At 41.1% G+C, this 14,668-nt stretch overlaps 1 protein-coding gene across 2 annotated transcripts in view; it reads left to right on the plus strand.

Annotated features, from left to right (window-relative positions):
* COL11A2 (collagen type XI alpha 2 chain) overlaps positions 1-14,668 on the plus strand; it is a 185,751-nt gene that overhangs the window by 129,181 nt on the left and 41,902 nt on the right. Inside the window, exons 5-18 of one of the 2 annotated variants that reach the window (XM_073561377.1) lie at positions 1,660-1,791; positions 3,115-3,228; positions 6,537-6,683; positions 6,993-7,181; positions 8,079-8,138; positions 10,993-11,034; positions 11,308-11,370; positions 11,462-11,536; positions 11,827-11,913; positions 11,987-12,043; positions 12,165-12,218; positions 13,217-13,270; positions 13,400-13,453; positions 13,533-13,586. In XM_073561377.1, coding sequence (XP_073417478.1) covers positions 1,660-1,791; positions 3,115-3,228; positions 6,537-6,683; positions 6,993-7,181; positions 8,079-8,138; positions 10,993-11,034; positions 11,308-11,370; positions 11,462-11,536; positions 11,827-11,913; positions 11,987-12,043; positions 12,165-12,218; positions 13,217-13,270; positions 13,400-13,453; positions 13,533-13,586 — 1,182 coding nt within the window. The remainder of the gene's footprint in view (positions 1-1,659; positions 1,792-3,114; positions 3,229-6,536; positions 6,684-6,992; positions 7,182-8,078; positions 8,139-10,992; positions 11,035-11,307; positions 11,371-11,461; positions 11,537-11,826; positions 11,914-11,986; positions 12,044-12,164; positions 12,219-13,216; positions 13,271-13,399; positions 13,454-13,532; positions 13,587-14,668) is intronic. The other variant, XM_073561378.1, reaches the window with a different exon arrangement.

Genomic DNA, 14,668 nt, shown 5'->3' on the forward strand with positions numbered 1-14,668 from the left:
AAGAAAACAAGTTCATAATCATTTAGAAACAACAATACTAATGTTTTAACTCAGGAAGAGTTCAGAAATCAATATTTTGTGGAATAACCATGATTTTTAATCACAGCACTCATGCGTCTTGGCATGTTTTCCACCAGTCTTTAACACTTCTTCTGGGTGACCTTATGCCACTCCTGGTACAAAAATTTAAGCAGTTCTTCTTTGCTTGTTGGCTTGTGACTATCCATCTTCCTTTTGATTACATTCCAGAGGTTTTCAATGGGGTTCAGGTCTGGAGATTGGGCTGGCCATGACAGGGATTTGATGCGGTGGTCCTTCATCCACACATTGATTGACCTGGCTGTGTGGCATGGGGCATTGTCCTGCTGGAAAAACCAGTCCTCAGAGTTGGGGAACATTGCCTGAGCAGAAGGAATCAACTGTTTTTCCAGGATAACCTTGATTCATACGTCTTATGCAAAGAATAACCTGCCCAATTCCAGCCTTGCTGAAGCATCCCCAGATCATCACTGATCCGCCACCAAATTTCATAGTGGGTGCAAGACACTGTGGCTTTTACGCCTCTCCATGTCTCTGTCTAACCATTAGACGACCAGGTGTTTGACCACGCTGAAAATTATAATCATCAGAAAGATTTCCTTACTTCAGTCCTCTATGGTCCAATCCTTATGGTCTTTGGCAAACTTCAGCCTGGCTCTCCCTTGCTTCTCATTGATGAAAGGCTTTTTTCTACCTTTACATGACTTGAGCCCTGCCTCTAGGAGCCTGTTACTTACTGTTCTTGCCATGCACTTCACCCCAGCTGCCATTTGCCATTCCTTTTGTAGATCACTTGATGTCATCCTGCGGTTGCTAAGTGAATTCGAATAAGATGACGGTCATTCCGGTCAGTGGAAAGTCATTTTCACCCTCTACCGATCTGTAGCTTTGTTGTCCCTAATGTCTGCTACTTGACTTTGTTGTAATTAACTGCTGTCTTAGAAATTTTAAGGATGGAGGCAACATGATGCTCACTGTATCCCTCTGCTCGTAAAGCCAGAATTGAGCCCTTCTTTTCCTCACTCAAGACTTTTCTTTTCAACTCCTTTGACATGGTTAAAAGTTATTTTTTCATTCCTATTACTTTTGGGATATTACTAGCACTTGTTTTGCCATCCAGCTTGTCCTATTGCAAGAGGATTGTGAACACCACAGCAGGGTTTTTTTTATACTTTCCTTCATTAAATAAGATTTGGTGCAGGTGATCACCTAATCAGAAGCACATTAAGTAGAATGAGGTGTACTCTGGTTGGAATTCAACTGACACTGGAATGGAATGGCTGTCAGACATGTAGAGAAGCTGATTTTTATAAAACTGTGCAGTGATCTCTTAATTTTTGCCAGAGCTGTATATTGTGCAGATATAGAGTGGTGAATGTGGAGAGCCCGATCCCGTCTGCAGGATTATCTATGTATTATATTCTATGACTGTATTCACATTAGTGCAATATGGGAACATTTCTGCCTCTGTATCATGGGTCTAGTGCCCAGAACTGAATGTACCATAGGGAGCAATAATCCCGCTCGTGGGCCATTGGAAATGAAGACAACTTCCTGGCTGATTTTTCATTGCTTGGCGATGCAACCTCTAATGGGCGATTATGTTTTCTTCTTCCTCAGGGTGACATTCAACAACTACTTATAGCTAGAAATGCTCAGGCGGCTTATGACTACTGTGAACACTACAGTCCGGACTGCGACTCTGCTCTGCTGAACAGTCCCCAGGCCCAAGACCCCAACACAAGGCAAGACGTAAGTACGGAGCTGAGAGGGTCCTACCACATTATTAGGGTGCCCAGCGCTGCTCCTGTGTCCTCTGTCTCTCCAGTGTCTCTGCTGTACACATAGAGATGTCCGCATTACAATAAATCAAACCTCGTGTCCCCCAGATCACACAGGCATCCATTCTACTTCTTACTGATGAGTCTTCGAATCATGACGTAGTTCTTTGTCCTCAGCATTGGATTCTGACTTATAGAGTAACCGTCCTTTCATTATAAACTTTGAAATATGTTATTGGAGAAAAATTTTTTCTCTCTCCACTCATCATTCACTGGTAAAATCCATCTTCAGTTACAGATTTTAAGTTCACTGAGTTATCAGGTTACAGCTGCGATCCACAGAAGTCTGTAAGGAGAAGTAGGAGAGAAGCTGGAGAAAGATACAGACACAAACATAAATATGCTGCAAACATAAGACACAAATATAAAGTTGTACCTGGTTGTCCAGAGCTGGATTCACAGCTACACGGCTCAGTACTGCCATATGTTATAAATAGGGGAGCAGGATCTCCTCTTTTCTCTGTCTGTTGCGTATAATAGACATTAGGAATAGAGCCTACAGGCTGAACATGCAGGATACAAGTCATATAAAGGTCAGACATAACTTTATTCCATATTTACACATAATTTATTCTGAAATTTCTAACAAAAGAACGGTTACACCTTAAGCGCAGAATAAAGACGCTCTATAATTGATCACATGTCCAGAGCGAGGACTTCAAGATTGTAATCGGCCTTCTCTTATTTCTATAAACTAGGGTCAATGTTTCACTTCAACTCATGTTACGACCACTTCACAAATACATTCCGTACACAGTCAGACTGACGCGGGAACCTGGTGCAGACACTGATGTGGACTAAAGTCCCTCATATTTGCGGTCATTACACGGCCCCTACTGCGGACATCACATGCACATTGTAGACATCCCTGGTCCTATCCATCCACTCCCATCTGCCACCTTCTCCTATCTCCTCCATCTCTTTCTTCCAGTATTGCTCATGGTAAATTATTGAGATTGAGAGCAATGAGAGCCGCGCTGATCTTACTAACATCAGTGGTGGAATGAGGTGGAAACCTTGTCTTCTACAATTATGTGGAAGGATGGAGCCGAAAAGCAGAAGCAAATTTAGTTGTGATGTTTGTACGACTTTCATGAGGATTATTCAGATATTATTTCTAGACAAGGTCTCCGACATCATTCCAGCTCTTCTCAATCTCTAGTAACAGTTCCAGAATGGACGCTCTGATCTATCTCCTTGGCTTACTACCCTCTCCCTCCTCCCGCACATGTAGTACGCAGAGGAAGAGGTGGAGTATTATGAATATCCCTACTATTATGACAATAAGGAGGAAGGGACGTCTGCCCCACCTACATCAAGTGCCCCTGAAGGGGGCGCCGCGGAGCAGGTAACCTGTGGGTGTGTCAGTCTGTACATCCTGGTGTCATGTCTCCCGTCATCCCATCTGGCATGTATAGCTGTATAACTGGAGGCTGCCCAGCCAGGAACGCGGGTCAGAAGTACAGAAATGCTCCATCTGATCACAGACCGATAGATAAGGATCTAGTGATGGCCGATCAGGGTCAGAGGCGCAATGTTTCTACTATTTCTGTCGTGTCAGATATATCCGTCTTATGCTTTTCTCCTTACATGTTATTATTTCCTTTGCATGGAGCATGATATGTGTGATCTCCGTCACTTTTGTGTCTATTTTACCGTCTCGTCATTTTCCATGTAAGAAAATCACAAAGAAATCAAACCTCTGCCAGAATAAGTGGAGCCTGATGATTCGTTTTTTAAATATCTTTTCTATTAGGACGCCTAAAGAATTCCATAAATTATTAAAATAGAAAACTCCAATTTTTACAGGAGTTTCCTGTTAAAGTTTTTGTTTTAAATGTATATTTTTAAGATTTTTTTGTGATTTCTTTTTCCACGCCACTCTATATCTTAAAACAGAAGGTCATATTTTGCAGTTTTTACTTCGGTCATCGAGCCTTATATTTGGCTGACAATTCCTCTCTGATAGAGATCAATTTTTTGGCAGTCACCTCATTATCATGACAGACAACAACACAGTATAAATTAATCCCTATATATAGGACCAATCTCTGTAGGAGAAGTCACAGCTCACTTCCTCTGCCTTTCTGCTCAGTGACCTCTGCACAGATCACAGGACATGCCCACAACACTTTCACATGGAAGTCAATGCATTTCTCATGTCTGTTGCTTCCCGTGGATCATGAGGCTAATGTAAAGCATATTTCATATTGCGGACATCGGCAGCTCAGGCAAGAATGCCGTCCTATCATATAGAGAAAAAAGGATGAAAAAACCTGTAGAAAATAAAAATAGCTAAGAATCACATTTATCAATGTCTTGGTTTAATTAGTAAAAAATATATAAGTGATACTTCCATTTCAATCTTCTTTTTTAATCGGTTGTCTGGGACTTTTACTTTGATCCTTAGGATATGTCATCAATATCTGGTCGGTGGGGGAGTGTCACCCGGGACCCCTGACGATCCACTGTTCACGGTACTAATTTGTGGAGCTGCACGGCACAGCTCCTTCAGCACTATAGTGGTCGTGGCTGGTACTGCACATCTGCACCTATTGATTTAAATACTGGGAACAAGTGACCGGTGGGAGTTATGGGTGTCGCACCCACCCCTATCAGATATTGATGACCTATCGTAGCCTTCAATATAAAAGACCCGGACAAGTTCTTAAATTTTTTCTCAATAGCTAATATGAATATAATTTGTGATTTTTTTTAATTCACTTTCTTCATCTTGTTCTCATCTGTTCCTGGATGTGTTTGTATACAGTTCTTTAACGAAAATGTATGTGCCCAATTTCTAACATAATTGTTTGCTAGTCATATTTGTCAGTTCTTTTTTTCTGTGCATTTTGCGTATTGTCGGTTCAGCTATATTCTGTTGCGTCCATTTTATTTCTGTTTCTTTTGACTTTTTAGGGATCAATTTACTTATCTTAGAGCCATATGTTTGATGTGTTTTGTGGGGTTTTGTTTTTTTTTTCTCCATAAACTTATTTAGTCACCATCCCGTGGATAATGGGATTTTGTATATACTCCAGTTCTAGAACTTCATAACTGTCCCATTGTCACAAACTTTGAGACAGTGTTTTTGGAAGATTTGTTTCATAAGTAAATTGAGCCCAAGCGTTCCTCATCTGTTTATCTGTGTTTTCTTCACATTAGCTCTAGTTTTCTTTATATAATAACTGTTCTTCTTGAAAAAGCAGAATCCATGATTGTGTATGTAGAAGTGGAGAGGTTGCGGAATGTTGCCTTCTCCACTGATTTGATGTTAGGACAGTTTTTAGTTTGGATGGATCAGAGTACTCCCCTTAGTTTTCCTTGCTGGGCCACATCTAGTTCCTGCATCCATTGACCGTCGTCTGTTCATCACATGTTTTATTCATGTTTATTTTTCTCTCTTTTTCTCCAATCCATTTTTTTGTCTGTGTCCCATGTGTTCTTCAATGTCATTACCTGCCCTGAAAACCCCATGTCCTCTTCCCAATCTTACCTGCCATGGCCACTGGCAGAAAAACAAAGACAAAAATCACAAGCCACCAGCCAAGTCGAAGTCAAAGCTGCCTCCTCCTGCAAAGAGTACTGGCAAAGTGAAAAATGGTGTTGTAGGCAAAGCCCCCACCAAGCGAAACACCCCAGTGAAAAATTCTGTGGGCAAAGCCCCCACCAAGCGAAATACCCCAGTGAAAAATTCTGTGGGCAAAGCCCCTACCAAGCGAAACACCCCAGTGAAAAATTCTGTGGGCAAAGCCCCCGCCAAGCGAAACACCCCAGTGAAAAATTCTGTGGGCAAAGCACCGCCCAAGAAAAAGTACGCCGCTGCCGAGAGGAGGAACGTGGGGAATGGTTACCAGCAGGTAGAGCAAAAACAAAGTATGCAGATCCCAGGGGCGTGATCTGACATACATGACACCCGCTCCCCAACAGTTACCCCATGATCCTGCCTTTTAACAGGATATGGGCGTTTACATGGAGATCTTGATGATATTTGTTTGTCCTCGTTTTGCATCGTGTTTTCCATTCTCTGCTTCCTGCTCTGAGCTTTGGGTTCATTCATTGTCGTCCATGCAAAACAAGAGACCTCTGAGCAGAATGATGCCCACCCTCCACTAATCCTTGGCCCAACTATAGAGTATACATAGTGACACAAACAGTAAAGAACTCAATGTAATTAATAATGGCATCGACCACTGCAAATCAGCCTTTTCGCAATAATGTTGGGTTGTTCTGTTTCTTCAGGGTTCTCATGTTTCGCTCTTGTGTAACTGTTGTTACATTGAATAAATGAATGACATGAGTCCTACATCCCCCATTGCTGTATGGGAGGACATCATCTGACACGATTTATGATTGGACTCATTATCTACCGCTCGGTGGACATTGGTCACGCGGCTAATAATGACCCATCGGAGTAAATCTACAGTATGATGGGGACGAGACCTTGTTCTCCTCGAGTGTGAGGAGTAAATTGATAACATACTAATGCTTGCAATTTTATTTTTTTCCCCTTCTATCTCTTGAACTTCAATTGCTGGACCCTCATCTATTTCCACTCCTTTCCTCCATTCTCCACTTCCTTTATCTTCTCCTTTCTTGCTATTTCTCATTCTGTCCTCTTCTCCTATAAATTTCTTACCTGCCTTGGTTATTAAGGACCCTGCCCAGACCACTGAGCCTGTTATGACCCCTGAGCCCACCGTGCTAGAACAGAGCCCAGATTATACTGTATCACCCATCGGGGAGGATGTTTATGAGGTTTGGGAGGAAGAACCCACTCAAGAAGTTCCACCCAATCCACAGGTAACCACCGGCTCCACTATCAGGCAGTGATGGACTTTAACATCTGATGCTGCAGGACTTTATATTTTTCTGGACCATAAGTTTAAAAGATTAGCTTTTTACAAAATATACCGTATATTTTTTCCAAGTTTTAGGCTGTGCCTTCGCATGCCCGGCCATTGGCATTCTCCACATTCCCTCCATATGTTAATATATAAAGATTTAGTACATATTCTGCCCTTGTACAATGCTTTGGGTATTTTATCTTACTTTTTCCTCCTGTCATTCCTTTCTTTATCTGTATTCTCACCTTATTTGCCCTTCCAAAAGGAAAAGGAAAATGCTCCTTCTACAGATGTCAAGGGTAGTGATTCCTTCATAGAGGAATATGTGATCGGAGAGGAGGAAAATCCAACAGTCGGGCTGGACTATGAGTATGTGTACAAGGATTATCATGAGGGTTCGGAGAGTACACACCTGGGTCCAGTCCTCTCTGCCGAGACTCCTGAGAGTGGAGGTGTAAGTCTCACAAATTGTATGAGAACATCTTGCCCTACAATGTTTTATGAGACTCTGAGCACAATTCGTTCTTCTCCCTCCTTCCTTGGTCCTTCTGGTGTTCGTTACTTCTCGTGTCTCAGTTTCTTTGTCTTGTTCGTCTCTGTGTCACTCAATATCCAGTCACTGATATTTATTCTGCTCATCATTTTCCATTTCTTCGTGTGATTTTTTTTTTTTCTGGAAAAATTCTACGTCGTTGACCACTTTTCCATGTCGTGTCTTCTTCCCCTCCTGTATATATGTTAGGGTCTTCTCCCATCTTCACTCTTCTTCTTATGTCCCCTCTCCATTGTCCTCTTTGCTTTGTCTCGTCTTGCTCAGATAGATGATGATGTCGCGGTGACATCACTTTCTATTTTGTGCTGTCAGAATGGAGTAATCCAATGATGACTAATGACATCTAGAGGATTCTTTCTGACCCTGGCTTATGGCATCATAGCATTCCCAATATGCCCTGGAAGTTTATGATGTGCCAGGAGTGTGTACCGGAACCCAGCATATCGCAGCTTGGCTGAGTTAGATGCGTTGTATAGTCAGCTATTGCTTATTCCCTCCCTATATTATGTACAGCCTTCATTTATCACTTTGTTATCTGCATATCATGGGCTATAAACCTATTTGCTTTAAAGTAATTTTATAAGGAAGTTTAGTTTTAACAAAAACGTAAATCTTGAAGAACATTCTCTTAATTATGTAGATATTAATAATAAGATAATGTTATGGAATATTCTGCCTCGTTATATGTCATGTCCATAAATACATTGTGTGCACAGGGGGAACAGCTAGGAGACTCTTTAGAAGACTAAGTGATACTAAATAACTGTGTCTTTGTGGTTATATGTGTGCTACCCACAGGCTATCAGTGGTCCCCGCGGGCTGAAAGGAGAAAAAGGTGAAGCCGCTCACATGGAGTCGGTGAGTACATGTAACAGGCACATTACACACGTGGTACCGATATCTATCCCCAGGAGGTTCAAGAGAAGGGAGAACTAGAATGCTTTAATTTAGATCATATATATACAGTGTCTTGCAAAAGTATTCGGCCCCCTGGAATTTTCCAACCTTTTCCCACATATCATGCTTCAAACATAAAGATACCAATTGCAAATTTTTCGTGAAGAATCAACAACAAGTGGGACACAATTGTGAAGTTGAACGAAATGTATTGGTTATTTTAAATTTTTGTGGAAAATAAAATACTGAAAAGTGGGGCGTGCAATATTATTCGGCCCCTTTACTTTCAGTGCAGCAAACTCACTCCAGAAGTTAATTGTGGATCTCTGAATGATCCAGTGTTGTCCTAAATGACTAATGCACCTGCTCTGTGATAGTCTCAGGGTTCTGTTTGAAGCACAGAAAGCATCATGAAGACCAAGGAACACAACAGGCAGGTCCGTGATACTGTTGTGGAGAAGTTTAAAGCCGGATTTGGATACAAAATGATTTCCAAAACTTTAAACATCCCAAGGAGCACTGTGCAAGTGATCATATTGAAATGGTAGATTTGCAGTGCTATGATACTCTTTCCAAGACCCGGCCATCCCTCTAAACTTTCATCTCAAACAAGGAGAAGACTGATCAGAGATGCAGCCAAGAGGCCCATGATCACTCTGGATGAACTGCAGAGATCTACAGCTGAGGTGGGACAGTCTGTCGATAGGACAACAATCAGTCGTACACTGCACAAATCTGGCCTTTATGGAAGTGTGGCGAGAAGAAAGCCATTTCTCATAGATATCCATAAAAAGTGTCGTTTAAAGTTTGCAACAAGCCACCTGGGAGACACACCAAACATGTGAGAGAAGGTGCTCTGGTCAGTTGAAACCAAAGTCGAACTTTTTGGCAACAATGCCAAACAATATGTTTGGCGTAAAAGCAACACAGCTCATCACCCTGAACACACCATCCCCACTGTCAAACATGGTGGTGGCAGCATCATTGTTTGGGGCTGCTTTTCTTCAGCAGGGACAGGGAAGATGGTTAAAATTGATGGGAAGATGGATGGAGCCAAATACAGGACCATTCTTGAAGAAACCCTGTTGGAGTCTGCAAAAGACCTGAGACTAGGACAGAGATTTGTCTTCCAACAAGACAATGATCCCAAACATAAAGAAAATCTACAATGGAATGGTTCACAAATAAACGTATCCAGGTGTTAGAATGGCCAAGTCAAAGTCCAGACCTGAATCCAATCCAGAATCAGTGGAAAGAGCTGAAAACTGCTGTTCACAAACGATCTCCATCAAACCTCACTGAGCTCGAGCTGTTTGCCAAGGAAGAATGGGCAAGAATTGCAGTCTCTCAATGTACAAAACTGATAGAGCAATATCCCAAGCGACTTGCAGCTGTAATCGCAGCAAAAGGTGGCGCAGCAAAGTATTAAGTTAAAGGGGCTGAATAATATTGCACGCCCCACTTTTCAGTTTTTGAATTTCCTAAAAAATTTAAAATAACCAATAAATTTTGTTCAACTTCATAATTGTGTTCTACTTGTTGTTGATTCTTCCCCAAAAATTTACATTTGGTATCTGTATGTTTGAAGCATGATATGTGGGAAAAGGTTGAAAAGTTCCAGGGGGCGAATACTTTCGCAAGGCACTGTGTGTGTGTATATATATATATATATATATATATATATATATATATATATATACACACACACACACTTATTTCCATTTTCTGGTTTTGATGGGGCTGAATTTTGGGGCATTTTTGCAATGTGCAGCCTTATTGGTTTTCACATGATTTGGCCTCCAAGCAAGTAATGGTAAAATTGCCTTTTAGTTATGAGCAGCACAGAGTATTTCCTTCTCCCAGGTCTGCTGCCATAGATCTGTGTCTGTACATCCTGGCCAAGGCTTGTTACCTGCCTGCACCTGGTGCATGTCTCCCCAGACCCATACATCTACAGTCCTGATAGTACAATTTATCAGTATCCATAAAAGGGGTATTCCCAACTCCAAGATCCTATCCCAATATGTAGTAGGTATAATAATATTATTATTATCAAATACCTCCAATTAGAAATGTAGTATAGTTCTTCTGATTCATTAGCTTAGGTATCCATGGTTACGACCACCCATATAGTAACAGCTATTAATGATTGTAACTATGGATACCTAAGCTACTTCAATGCCCTGTGCATGGGGTAAACGAAATAGCCAATCAGAAGAACTATACTACATTTTTAATTGGAGGTATTTGCTAATATTATTATTATTATTACACCTACTATATATTGGGAAATGATCTTGGAGATGGAGATACAACTTAAAGCTATCAGAATGGCCACACTTATCTTTGGATGCAAATTAACCACAATTACCAAACTTTGCCACTTTAACTTCACCTTCAGGTGACCAGGTGACCATACTCATTAGACTAAAGTCAGGTGAACCCCCTGATTTCAATGGGACGATCATTGTATTCGATGGAATGTTTGACTTTTATTTGGCAACTGTCAGGTGAAAACAAAGATTGGGCATATTGCATTTTTGTATGCCTAATCCTTTGTAGTCAAGGCAGATAATCCACCGTGGATGTCTGCAGCATCTTACTCCACTCTCCCCATTTAGAGAACACATACACAATGGGCCAAACTGAGCTTAGATGTCTATGGGAAGATCGTAAGGATTAGGGTGCAGCCATACAAGCATTTGTGTGACACCTACAAAAATATAGACCGACCTTAACTATTGTTCATTGTGGAGACTATAGTAAATTACTGATTATGGTAAGGTCCTGACACTCCTTTGATTTTCTTTTCCAGGGTTCGTTGGTGGAAGGCCCACCAGGAGCAGAAGGGCCTGCGGTATGTATGATATTCCTACTAATAAAGCCATCCATGAAGGCTCAATGACATTGTTGTGTTGATTATTGTAAGTGTTGCCAAGAACGGTTCATGGACACACAAGACCCAAAGATGACCGTAAAAAATTACACCTTTCACAGTCATCCCGGATATCTAACCCGTCATTCATGTCACTTTATTGTAGCTTTTACAGGTTGTCTAAGGTCTAGTAAGTAAAATGTCATTTACTGACGTTCACAGTGATCTGAATCTGCTTTTTTTCTTCTTTCTTAGGGTCACACCGGTCCCCCTGGAATACAGGGTCATCCTGGACCCGTTGGTGAACCTGGAGAGCGGGTACGGAGATTGTCCAGAAGGGTTTCCAAATCAATCTGTTGCCTTTCTTGTATTTTTCAGTATATAAACTCTTATTTTTCTCTCATTTTAGGGTCCCCCGGGCAGACACGGCCTCGCGGGCGCCAATGGATTACCAGGACAGCCCGGCAGCTCCGTTATGCTTCCTGTAAGTGTTCATGAGTGAATCTGGAGGGCAGATACATCTGTGATTTTCATCTAGAGTTTCTGTGATCAATTGCAACTGATAAGAGCAGCAAAAGTGTAAAATACAAAATGGCTAAATCTGTAATATTCTTGTAAAACGTTATGGAGTTGTATCACTAACTCCATCACAGTATGTAAGGGATACGAATACTTACCTGGAGCTTAAAAATAGCTATTAAAATTCTGATCATGTTCTCTGTTACCAAAATGTGTCCAATGTTCTAACTCTTTTACTCCATTGGATCCGCGCAGTTCCGGTTTGGAGCCAGTGGTGGTGACAAGGGACCAATAGTTTCTGCACAAGAAGCTCAGGCGGCAGCCATCCTCCAGCAGGCCCGGGTACGAATCCACCCCAGGAATGAAGGTCTGGAAGGTGTCTTATATATATACTTAATATATGTTGTGTCTGCAGTTGGCTCTGCGTGGGCCTGCGGGACCAATGGGTTATACGGGACGATCTGGACCCCTGGTAAGTACTCAGAATGGATTTCTATGTGGTTATATATGTAGGAATCCACGTAAATATTACCGAACTATAGTAATAATGTTTGCTTTGTGTTGTACTGCTTAATGAATTCGTTTATCTTTAGGGACCACCAGGAAATAATGGATTAAAGGGCGAACAAGGCGATATAGGTCCTCAGGTAATTAAGTAAGCAGCAGCACATTGCTTTGTAATATCCTTACATCAATCAAATAAGATCAATTTATCTTTTAATTATATGTGAGTATGTGAGCTAAAGAACCTGTTACAGATATTTGTGTTAATAGAGAAGAATGTCCCAACCTGCCCATTCATTATATTAAAAGTCAATAGGAAACATGTCATGCTCCATCTCTCCTGTGGGGGCATTGCAGGTAAATTGAACACTTGATCCGCCTTCAGATTACAGCTGATCGCTGAGGACTCTAGTAGTGATTCACTCTGTAATCAAGTTTTTTAGGAGACTTATCTAAAAAGAGGTTTACATAACCTAAGCAACCTGTATTTAGTCAAAAAAGAATAAAGTATAAGGTTGCAAGAGACTTATTGGAATATGTGGATGTGTTGGGTTGTGGTATGTAAATATGAATATAACTGGAAAAGAAATGACCAGGGAACACGTCCCTGACATGTCTAATGTATCGATCTTTACAATGGGGTCTCTGCTATTCATTATTGTATGGATCTGCCATATTTCTTTGGGTTGGCACAATTGCTTGAATCTTGGCCTTACTGAGGTTCGCTGCTTTTTAGTATAGTCCTTTTATTATTGTTCTTGCAATTTAATTGACCAATTATATTCATAATTATTATACTATTCCAAGAAGACAACCCTCTCCTACATTATAGAGGGGGGTCCCAAGCTGAGAGTGAGAACAGAGAGCCGCCCCATGAATGCATCACCCGACAATTGGTCATCAGAACGGCCTCCATGTAATGCTACATAACTACATGGGCAATGGTCGATTACTGAGCGTGAACACAACACCTTCAGAATGAACACCAGATGATTCCCTTATACCCAGTGACATGTCTAAGGGATATTTTGGAAAATATTTTTTTCCGAAAATCATCTTAACCATTAAACATATTTTGCAGAATGAAGAGAAACTGGATACAATTTGTTTTTATGTAACAAGGAATTCTTAACTTTTCTAGGGTCAAAGAGGACCTCAGGGGCTGTCTGGACCTCCTGGAAAAGCCGGTAGAAGGGTAAGGACACATCTTTGTTGTATGGGATCTTATGAGGAAGCTGCAGAAGATCTCAGCATGGCCATCTGGGGTCTTGGTCAGGGGACCCGTCTCATGTACATGTTCTCTGCTGGATTATCTCTGTCTTAGGGTCGTTCCGGTGCTGACGGGGCTCGTGGTCTGCCTGGTGAATTTGGTAATAAGGTAAATTTTATTCATCCTAGTTCTTGTACGTCTCAGCCGTGACCACCCTGTGTGTTAATAACATTTGTTTCTGTGTCAGGGCGAACGTGGCTTTGACGGGCTTCCGGGATTGCCAGGTGAAAAAGGTCATCGGGTAAGAAAATAATCGATTTGCTTAATGATAATTTTTTCATCTGTAAAGTATGGTACAATTCACATAACAGACTCCATGAGAATGAACAAATGCCCTGAAACATGCTCTCTTAGGGCTTTGCGGTCTCCTATAGATACAGAAGTCCATGATCAATGGTTCCCATGTGGAGAACGTGGGTATAATCACATTGCAGCTTTACCTCTATTCACACCAGTGGTGAAGATTTTCAGTAAACACTTGGAAATCCAGCACAGATGTGTACATAGGCATTAATGGTAAAAGCATGGCTCAAGGGTGTCTTCTAGGGACTTGTAAAGATACGGCACCCTACAATGAAAAGTACAAAAAAATCCAAGTTTTTTTCTTAACTGAGTGGAATTCAGGACAATCCCTTTATTTGACATTAACAATTTATCTATAAATGCCTGCACACAGTTTTTCACAATTGAATTCAGTAGCAAAAAAACAAAAATGTTACAAAACGCAACAAACAGCAAATGTAAACTCATAACCACTAGTGTTCCGCAGTAAGTCCAACTTCTATGTTCCCATCTACTTGATTTCCACTAATTTCCACCCTTGATTGACAGCTCTGGCTTTAGAGGAGCCTGAGGAGGGCGGTGACAGAAAACAAGTAGGTGGGAAGGTGCCCTGAACTGCTCGGCCACATCGAGGGTGCACTTAGTGCTTGGTTTGATCAGTCAGTTTTTGCTGTTTTTAAGTTTTGTTACTTAAATGTTTTCTACGAGTAAGTTATGGGTTTTCCTACAAAGGTTTATAAAAAGGTTTCATGTGGAGGATTTAATTCTTCAGGCCACACATCTTTCTCATCACATACCATCTGACAATTTTTAATATCTATGTTCAAATTATTGTTTTTTATGAATATAATTAAGTATGGAAAATGTTAGAACTTTTCTCCAATGATTACTGTTAAAAATTAATAAGTCCAAATCTCATCTGATGCGACGTCGTATGGAGCACGGAAACTCACAACAAGTCATTAGTTTACTTGTAGAATAGTTTGTTGTCCAGATGAATAACTGGAGTTCTGCGCAGCAGCTACATACAGTACGATATAC

This window comes from Dendrobates tinctorius, unplaced genomic scaffold (genome assembly GCF_039654945.1).
Source record: "Dendrobates tinctorius isolate UK_male_01 unplaced genomic scaffold, ASM3965494v1 ptg000315l, whole genome shotgun sequence".
In the NCBI taxonomy this organism is placed as follows: domain Eukaryota; kingdom Metazoa; phylum Chordata; class Amphibia; order Anura; family Dendrobatidae; genus Dendrobates; species Dendrobates tinctorius.